A 9978-nucleotide genomic window follows, 5' to 3' on the forward strand; every position below is an offset into this window, starting at 1 on the left:
TAGAACTTCTCTAGAGAGACAGGTTCATCAAAGAAGATTTAGGTAGATCTTCTACATTCTACATTCGAGACAAGCATTCTCCATAATGAGGCAGGGCAAGAAGGAACAGACGGAAGTCCGCGTGCGTCTTGCATGGGTTACATTTCCACTGGCAGAGGGCTGCAGGAGGCCATCGCAGCTGAAAACGGAACCCAGACAGGCCATTCGTGACCCTCCCGAGCTCCGTTTTCACTGGCAGAGCCACCGCGGACCAGTCCTTTGCTGTTTCCAGGCTGGCCCCCTGGGCCAGATCCGGCCCTCGGGCCTTGAGTTCGACACCCCTGCTCCAATAGCAAAGAAGCGTTAAAAGAGACCGTTTCTTCCCGACCTCCATGTTTTCCTGATCTGATCTCTCCCACGTTCAGGTGGGTTCCTACCAGTTGGGACCGGTTCGGCCAAGTAGGTAGTAACTGCTATGCCCCCTGAACCGATTCTCTTGGCGGTGCCATAGGAGGCGCCATCTTGTTTTTTCCTTCTGCACATGCGCGGAAGCCAATTTTTTTAGTACTGTGCATGCGTGCGTAGCATGCATCAAATGTGCGAAGCACCTCCCTGAGCAAACCATCCGTAGCAGCATCAGCCAGCACCCACCCCTGGTTCAGAAGGACCTTGTCTATGAAAAGTCCCTTGCAGCAGAGCTTCAGAGCAATTACGGGTCCAAAGGAATATTTACTCAAGCATCCAGTGTGATGACTAGACAGGAGTGAGAGAGACAAGGACAGTTTGCTTAGATCTTTGGCAATATTTGCTCCTGGTCATTGATCAACCAACTGTATCTGAAGGAGGCCTTCAAAAATCTTCTAAGACCCGTTGAAGAATGCTTGTTTGAAGGGTTACCGTAAACCAGAGACATTTTTTTCCATTTCCGGAGATAAAATGTGTTCAGAATCAGGTCTAGGAGAGACACACGCAAACACACATGAAAAAGTTGAGAATCTAAGCGCAGGGCAAAATATTTTCCTTCTAAATTTCAGGTAGCCGTTGACTTTAGCCCAAAATCATCCAGCTGGATTTCACACCTGAAGCAGGACTAGAACTCACTATCTCCTGGTTTCTCATCTGGGGCCTTTAGCCACAAGACCAAACTGGCTTTTGAGACTTGAAAAATGATGGGGCTGCTATTTTAGATGGCATGGGGAAAGGTCCAGAAAGGGTCCTGGAGGACAGGGTGGTGAGGAGTTATCAACTTTTGTTGTTGTTAGTTGTGAAGCCGTGTCTGACCCATTGCGACCCCCATGGACAACGTTCCTCCAGGGCCTTCCTGTCCTGTACCATCCTTCCGGAGTCCATTTAAGCTCACATCGACCGCTTCGGTGACTCCATCCAGCCACCTTTACAACTGTTTTACTCACTTAACAACTGAAGTGATTCACTGAACAACTGCGATAAGGAAGAGGTCATAAAATGGGGAAATCTTTACTTAACAGCTGCCTTGCTTAGCAACAGGGCTCAATTGGGGTCGTAAGTCAAGGACTACCTGCAAACATTCATCCACTTTTTTAAAAGTGGTTTTTGTAGGATGAGAAGGAAATGTGAAACGTATTTGTGAATGCACTCAAAATCAAATCTGGGCCTTGATCTTGCAAATAATAATAATAATAATAGGCCCCTGGGTGGGGCCCGACTAGTAACCAATGCCAAATCCGGCGAAACAACTGGCCGCTGTGATACAATTGTACAACAACAACAATAATAATAATAATACAATCATAGACATTGCAATACCAGGTGATAGCAGGGTTGATGAGAAGGAACATGAAAAAAAATCGCAAAATATCAGGACTTAAAAATCGAAATTCAACGACTATGGCACAAACCAGCAGTGGTAATTCCAGTGGTAATTGGCACACTGGGTGCTATTCCAAAAGCACAAAATCCCCATCAGTCAAATGCAAAAAGCCGCACTGCTTGGATCTGCACGCATATTACGAAAATACATTACGACGTCCTAGGTCCCTGGGTGGGGCCTGACTAGTAACCAATGCCAAATCCGGCGAAACAACTGGCCGCTGTGATGCAATTGTGTTGTTGCGGTAATAATAATAATAATAATAATAATAATAATAATAATAATAATAGATGGCCAATGCAGGGGGGGGGAGAAAACTTCAAAATCTAAAGGAGGTAATGGTTACAATCCTAATTGTACCATCCTGATAGCAATGGGAACAGCACTTAGACTTATATACCGCTTCACAGTGCTTTACAGCCCTCTCTAAGCCGTTTACAGAGTAGCACATGCCCCCCCCAACAATCTGGGTCCTCCTTTGACCCACCTCGGAAGGACGAAAGGCTGAGACAATCTTGAGCAGGCGAGAATCAAACTGATGGCAGTCAGCAGAGTTAGCCTGCAATACTGCATATTAACCACTGTGCACCATGGAAGGATGAGAGGGAGGAAAGAAGGAAGGAAGGAGGGAGGGAGGGAGGGAGGGAGGGAGGGAGGGAAGGAAGGAAGGAAGGAAGGAAGGGCAATAGCCCTTAGACACTTATATGCCGCTTCACAGTGCTTTACAGCCCTCTCTAAGCGGTTTACAGAGTCAGCCTCTTGCCCCCAACAATCTGTCTCCTCATTTGACCCACCTCGGAAGGACAGAAGGCTGAGACAATCTTGAGCAGGCGAGAATCAAACTGATGGCAGTCAGCAGAGTTAGCCTGCAATACTGCATATTGACCACTGTGCACCATGGAAGGATGAGAGGGAGGAAAGAAGGAAGGAAGGAAGGAAGGAGGGAGGGAAGGAAGGAAGGAAGGAAGGGCAATATCCCTTAGACACTTATATGCCGCTTCACAGTGCTTTACAGCCCTCTCTAAGCGGTTTACAGAGTCGGCCTCTTGCCCCCAACAATCTGGCTCCTCATTTGACCCACCTCGGAAGGACAGAAGGCTGAGTCAACCTTGAGCCTGGTGAGATTCGAATTGCCAAATTGCAGGCAGCCGGCAGTCGGCAGATGTAGCCTGCAGTACTGCACTCTAACCACTGCGCCACCTCGGATCTTATTCGTTGACAACGTTTTAGAAAGAAATGATTACAAACGACTCGTTTCTCCTACTTTTCTCTCTTTATTTACGTCTAACAACAGGTTGGGAGTAACAATGCATAGCAGTAGAATGCCAAGAAAGTAGAGAATGCAGGATTAGAGCAGAGGTCTTTCAAACTTGGCAACTTTTAAGACTTGTGGGCTTCAACTCCCAGAATTCTCCAGCCAGCTGGGAGTTGAAGTCCACCAGCCTTAAAGTTGTCAAGTTTGGAGATCCCTGGGTTAGAGCTTGTGTTGAACCCCCTTTTTTCCACTGCTACGGTTGGGATTCCATGACCAATCTCCTCTCTCAGTGACGGAATTGAGGGATGTTCAGTCAGATCCATCTTGGGAAGTCAGGGTTTCAAGCTTTTTCTTCACTTTCTGGAGAGTCTCGGAAACCCAATTCCTGCCGAGGACAAGAGAAATGGTGAGTGGTTTTCCTGCCATCCCCACAGCTCCCAATCGCTTGCCATGCGGGAAAGACCTTGGGGGAGACTTGGATTAAGAGATGCTGCCAAGGGAACGGACAGATAAGAGGCAGCCTAGCCCTCATCTGTACAATGGGCCAGGGAAGAGCATAAAAAAGGACCTTTCCCAAGTTGTTTCCATGGTCAAGGAGGCAGGGAGAAAATTGTACTTTCAGACTGGCATGCTCAGGGACGTGAAGGCTCGGATGAGGGCTCTGTGCCGGAGGCAGAGAGTGAGAGAGACAGAGCCGTGTGCCAGTTATCAGCTGTCTTCGGAGTCAGACATCAGTGAGGCAGAAGAACAGCTGGAGCCTGTTCCCAGTGTGCACGTGTGCAGAGTTGCCAGACGAAGGGAACAGCTAAAGAACAGGGGTCGACTTGGGAGTAAGGCCACAGATGGACGATGAATGCCCCCCCCAAGAGGGAATAAAAGAGGAGCGAAAGGGGAGTGGAGTTTGCAGTAGGCAATTAGTTTGCTTAATTGGTTCGTGACTCTCCGAGACCCCTTGCCAAGTTCTGCAGATATCGGCCTGGCAGCTCTCCAAGCCAGAGAATAGCAATAGCAGTTAGACTTATATACCGCTTCATAGGGCTTTCAGCCCTCTCTAAGCGGTTTACAGAGTCAGCATATTGCCCCCAACAACAATCTGGGTCCTCATTTTACCCACCTCGGAAGGATGGAAGGCTGAGTCAACCCTGAGCCGGTGAGATTTGAACCGCCGAACTGCAGAACTGCAGTCAGCTGAAGTAGCTTGCAGTGCTGCATTTAACCACTGCGCCACCTCTGTGACTGCAAATCCTCCCTCGAAAGACTTTGCTGGATGTGAATGAGCAGAATTCACAGTCAATTAATAAAAGGGTTTTTTGTCATGACAAGGAGTTGGCTTCATGCTCTTGGGAAGCCTCTGTCACAACAGACATGCTAATCCAGGAACTGGTTTGGCTGTTTTGTTGAGCCTCCAGCAAGAATTCCAGATGATCCGTCTGCTTGCCAAAATCTGACTGGTATTCCTGACCGGCAGGGATTTAGAAAGGCAGCTGTCCTGGGCAACCTAAGAGGCTGTCATAGAATCATAGGGTTGGAAGGGACCTTGAAGGTCTTCTAGTCCAACCCGCTGCCCGAGGCAGGACTGCCAATTTGTAGTGGAATGCCGTCTGGATTCCCAGCAGGGAGGGGCTGGGATCCAGAGAGCAAAGAGGCAGCAGAGGAGACTAGCTAAGTTAACCAGAGTAGAGCTGGAAGGGACCTTCGAGGTCTTCTAGTCTAACCCCCCCTGATCAAGCAGGAGACCTAAGCCATTTCACCTAGCACTGAAGACGTTCCCCAGTTTGGGTGATGAAACCTTTGCAAGACAACAACTGATTTCAGAGAGCACAAACGACCCCTCAAACAAACGTGCCCCCCCACTCCCCAGGGTTCTTCCCCATAAGACTGTGATGGAGAACTTTTTCAGCACCGAGTGCCCAAACTGGGACGCATGTGCATGCATAGGCATGTATGTGTGTGCGTGCCAGAGCACCCCAAACCCAAAAACCAGGGGTTTGGCTGGCACACACCTGCCTGTTTTGGAGCCATTTTTCAGGCTGTTTTCAGGCTGTTTTCTGGTCTTTTCTCAGGCCATTTTTAGCTTATTTTTCAGACCATTTTTGGCCCGGAAAACAGCCTGAAAAGAGCCCTACAAACAGCTTGATTTTGAGTCATTTTTCAGGCTATTTTTCAGGGCCAAAAACGGCTCAAAAACAGCCCCCAAACCAGCCAGAAAATGGTCCCAAAACCGCCTGAAAACGGTCCAGAAAACACCCAGTTTTTTGAGTGTTTTTTTGGGCCCTTTTCAGGCCATTTTGTGGTGCTCCGGCGTTTGCTAAAACCAGTTGGCGACAATCCCCGTGCCCTCAGAGAGGGCTCTGTGTGGCACTTCTCTCCAGCGTGCTACAGGTTCGCCCTCACTGTGGCATAGGATCTTCTCAAAGGAGCCCTCTCGGGTTGCTCTGTGTCTCCATCTAGTGGTGGCTGCTGCATCTGTCAGGCCCTTCTGCTTATTATACTGTAAACCTTCCCTTTTGAGTAAATAGAAATTTGCTCGTTTTTTTTTTTTTTTTTTTGCTCATCTAGGCAGCTGATATTCCCTTTTCAGCTTTCAGGCCTGTCACTTTCTGGTGGATGGAGGAAAGCGTCTTGAGTCCCGGAAAGGCAAACCTTTTGCCAGCCGATCTACAGCTGAAGTTTTGCACCTGGGATTCCCAGCTTCTTAAGAATGTGTCTCCGTGTGGATCGAGAATTCATGGAACTCAATGCACAAGAAGAACTGGAGGCAATTCCGTCCACCCCCCAAAATAATATTATGCACCCTTTTAGCTCTGCTTATGCCTCTCAGACATCAGCTGCCCACTGATGGAAAGCCGATCTTAAACAGGAAGTTTGTAAAAAGGGTGATAATTTAAGAAATCACGTGGGTGAAAAAAAATCAGAAGGGCAAGACCACCTTGGAAGAAAAACCCAAGGAAAATCTTTAATCCTGGAAAGAGTTTCATCGTTGAGATCACAGAGAGAGAGAGAGATGGGGGGGAGAGGGAGAGAGAGAGAGAAAACGTTGCATGCAATAAAAAATGGTGGCTTTCCAGGCAGGGAATTTCCCCCCATATCAAATGCTTGGATTTTTTTCTCCAATCAATGCCCAGCTCAGCAAAACATATTCAAAGATAACCCATGGGGTCTTGCAAAGTGGGTGGGGTGGGGGTGTCAGATGATGCGACGTGGATCATGACCTCCTTATTCTAATGGACGGAAATCACCTACAGAGTTCTGATCGAGGCTTCCCAAGAGCATGAAGAAGACTCCTTGTCCCGACAAAAACCTCTTTTATTAATTGACTGTGAATTCTGCTCCTTCACATCCAGCAAAGTCTTTCAAGGGAGGATTTACAGTCACAGACCTTATCTGGCTTGGGAGGATTTACAGTCACAGACCTTATCTGGCTTGGAGAGCTGCCAGGCCGATATCTGTAAAACTTGGCAAGGAGTCTCAGAGAGTCACGAACCAATGAAGCGAACTAATTGTCTCCTGCAAACTCCACTCCCCTTTTGCTCCTCTTTTATTTCCTCTGGGAGGGGCCATTCATCGTCCACCTGTCGGCCTTACTCTCAAGTCAACCCCTGTTCTTTAGCCGTTCCCTTCATCTGGCAATTCTGCTTATGCACACACTGGGAACAGGCTCCAGCTGTTCTTCTGCCTCACTTATGTCTGACTCTGAAGGCAGCTGATAACTGTCAGACAGCCCCGGCCCCCTCTCTGCCTCCGACACAGAGCCCTCCTCAGAGCCTTCCCCAGACTCCAGGACTGGCCCATGTTCCTCCCCAACCTCCTCACTGTCCGACTCTGCTGCCAGCTTCTCTGGTTGCTGATGGGCCACAACATACTTTTCCTTCTTTACATCATGTCTGGATTGGTCCACGTGGCCTGATTCATGCTGTTTGCACAATGATGTCGTGACCCTTGGGATGTCATGGTGGCTTCTTTAGCAACATGGATGGGAAGGCAGCATTTAATTATTAATTTTACTTCTGTTATTTGGTGGGAGTGAGGTTATTTATCGTTGGAGGAGGCAGGCACAGATCCAGAATTAATCAGCAGAGGATAAGAATTGGGGGGCTGCAGATGTGCCTGCTTCCAGGGTTTTAGAATTGGCAGAAGTGAGGAAGAGCTGCAGAATAACTTCCAAAACTGAATTATAAAATACCAGGACATGTGTGAAAGTGTGAAAACATGCTCTGGAGAACTGTCTTCAAGTTTATGAAGGAGAAGGTTGATGCTAAATATTAAGATGGGCTTCCTTTGGCTGATGTTCTCCAGAAGGTGGGTTCTTCTGGAGAATCCTCCTCTTCCTCCTTCTTATCCTCTTCCTCCTCTTCCTCTTCTTCTTTTTCTCCCTCTTCTTCTCCCTCCTTCTCCCCTCTTTTTCCTCCTTCTCTTCCTCCTCTTCCTCCTCCTCCTCCTCTTCTTCCTCCTCCTCCTCCTCTTCTTCTCCTCCTCTCCTCTTTCTCCTCCTTCTCCCGTCTTCCGTCCTCTCCTCCTCCTCTTCTTCCTCCTCCTCCTCTTCCACCTCCTTCTCCTCCTCCTCCCCTTCCTCCTCCTCATCCTTCTCCTCTTCCTTCTCCTCCTCTTCCTCCTCCCTCCTCTTCTTCCTCCTCTTCCTCCTCCTTCTCCTCTCCTCTTTCTCCTCCTCCTCCTTCTCCCGTCTTCCGTCCTCTCCTCCTCCTCTTCTTCCTCCTCCTCCTCCTCGTCCTTCTCCTCTTCCTCCTCCTCCTCTTCCTCCTTCTCCTCTTTCTCTTCCTCCTCCTTTTCCTTCTCCTCTTCCTCTTTCCTTTTCCTCCTTCCTTCTTTCTTCTTCTCTTTGCATTCTCAGCCAAGATGCCTTCACCAAGACCCCTCACCCCATCTTACTTCCCTCCTAATAATAGTTATAGTTGGAAGAAAGGGAGCTATAAAAACACTCACCTGGTTTTGTTGCTGAATTCGCTGTTGTGGAACTCACGAAAAGCAGCCTTAGTCTTCTCACCAAGGTTATCAACAAAAGTCTGGACCTCCTTCTGATACTTCTCAAATTTCTGGGCCAGGGTGGGTTCTTTCCCACCGTCTTCATTGGAGTCTTGGGATAAATAAATTGAGGGAGCAACCATGTTACGTGCTTATACCCAACGCTAAAGCCACACTTCATGTTGAGCTCATGTAACAAGCATGATATCCAAACAAATAAGCCGTGTTGTCAGGGCTTCATGTAATAAATAACCTGGTTCACAGAACATGGGGGGAACCATACTTGATGCCTCACAAAATACTGAACTGCAAACTACCCGATTCTGTTTAGCTTAGTCCTGCTGCTTGTGTGAATCCAGCTATGTGTTGAGAAATTGACACAGGGTTCAATAAACTCGGAACTCAGAACAAACAATGGATATTTTGGGTTGGAGAGCACACATTTTTGCATCGTATGATATTTATTTGTGCAACCTTTGCCTATTTGAATACATATAAATATCTATCTATCTTCTATCTCTCATCTCTGTCTGTCTCCCACCCTCCATCTCTATATCTCTTTCTTCTTTCTATCTATCTATCTATCTATCTATCTATCTATCTATCTATCTATCTATCTATCTATCTATCCTCTCTCTCTCTGCCGGTCTCCTTCCCTCCATCTCTATATCTTTCTCTTATCCATCCATCCATCCTTCCATCCATCCATCCATCCATCCATCCATCCATCCATCCATCCATCCATCCATCCATCCATCCATCCATCCATCTATCTATCTATCTATCTATCTATCTATCTATCTATCTATCTATCCTCTCTCTCTCATCTCTCTCTGCCTGTCTCCCTCCTTCCATCTCTCTCTCTCTCTCCTATCTATCTATCTATCTATCATCCATCCATCTATCTATCTATCTATCTATCTATCTATCTATCTATCTATCATCTATCCATCCATCTATCTATCTATCTATCTATCTATCTATCAATCATCTATCCATCCATCCCCCAGAGTTCCTTACTAACAATCCATCACACTGATGGGGGCCTGTTTTCTCCCCCCAGGGAAAGCAATCCTCTCCTTCCCCAGGTCTTACCTGTCACCACCGCAGACAAAGATATCAGGAGGACTGCAACAGCCAACACCAGCTTCATGGTTGCACTTCCTGCTGGAGCAAAAAATAAAATCATTAATAAAAATAAAATGTAATAAGATAATAAATCAAAATAAAATAAGTAAAAAGAATGGAATGGAAGAAATAATAGTAGTAGTAATAGTAGTGGAGAAGAGTAGAGTAGAGTGGAGTGGAGTGGAGTGGAGTGGAGTAGAGTAGAGTAGAGTAGAGTAGAGTAGAGTAGAGTAGAGTAGAATAGAATAGAATAGAATAGAATAGAACAGAACAGAACAGAACAGAACAGAACAGAACAGAGAAAATAGGAAATAGAGAATAGAATAGAGTGGAGTGGAGTGGAGTAGAATAGAATAGAATATAACATAGGAAATAGAGTAGAGTAGAATAGAATAGGAAATGGGATATGGGAAATAGGAAATAGGAAATAGGAAATAGAGAAAAGAATGGAATAGAGTAGAGTAGAGTGGAGTGGAGGAGAAGAGAAGAGAAGAGAAGAGAAGCGAAGAGAAGATGGAACGGAAAAAGAACATAACAGAACAATTGATGGCCAGGCAGAAATTAACCCTCCGATGTTCCTTTGATCGCACAGATCAATCAATGTCTGCAATTTCAATTTATATTTCCAGCATTTGCAGCCAAAATTGAAGCCCCCAGATGCAAACGCCCCTCACATGCAGGTATGCCTGCTGTGTCTGGCGAATAATCTTTCTTAGTAAGTAGCATTTGACTCCAGTGTCCTCATCACCATCTCCTGGAGTTGCAGAATAACAGGATTTGTAGCCCG

At 46.8% G+C, this 9978-nt stretch overlaps 1 protein-coding gene across 1 annotated transcript; it reads right to left on the reverse strand.

Moving 5' to 3' along the window:
- Positions 1–3085: 3085 nt before the first annotated feature.
- Positions 3086–9231, reverse strand: LOC116515252 (apolipoprotein C-I-like). The gene is made up of 3 exons (XM_032227175.1): positions 9159–9231; positions 8025–8175; positions 3086–3468 (listed from the first exon to the last, which is right to left on the reverse strand). Exons 1-3 carry the CDS (start codon positions 9214–9216, stop codon positions 3393–3395), a joined length of 285 nt encoding a protein of 94 aa, XP_032083066.1. The 5' UTR covers positions 9217–9231; the 3' UTR covers positions 3086–3392.
- Positions 9232–9978: the final 747 nt, after the last annotated feature.

This window comes from Thamnophis elegans, chromosome 12, assembly GCF_009769535.1.
Source record: "Thamnophis elegans isolate rThaEle1 chromosome 12, rThaEle1.pri, whole genome shotgun sequence".
In the NCBI taxonomy this organism is placed as follows: Eukaryota; Metazoa; Chordata; class Lepidosauria; order Squamata; family Colubridae; genus Thamnophis; species Thamnophis elegans.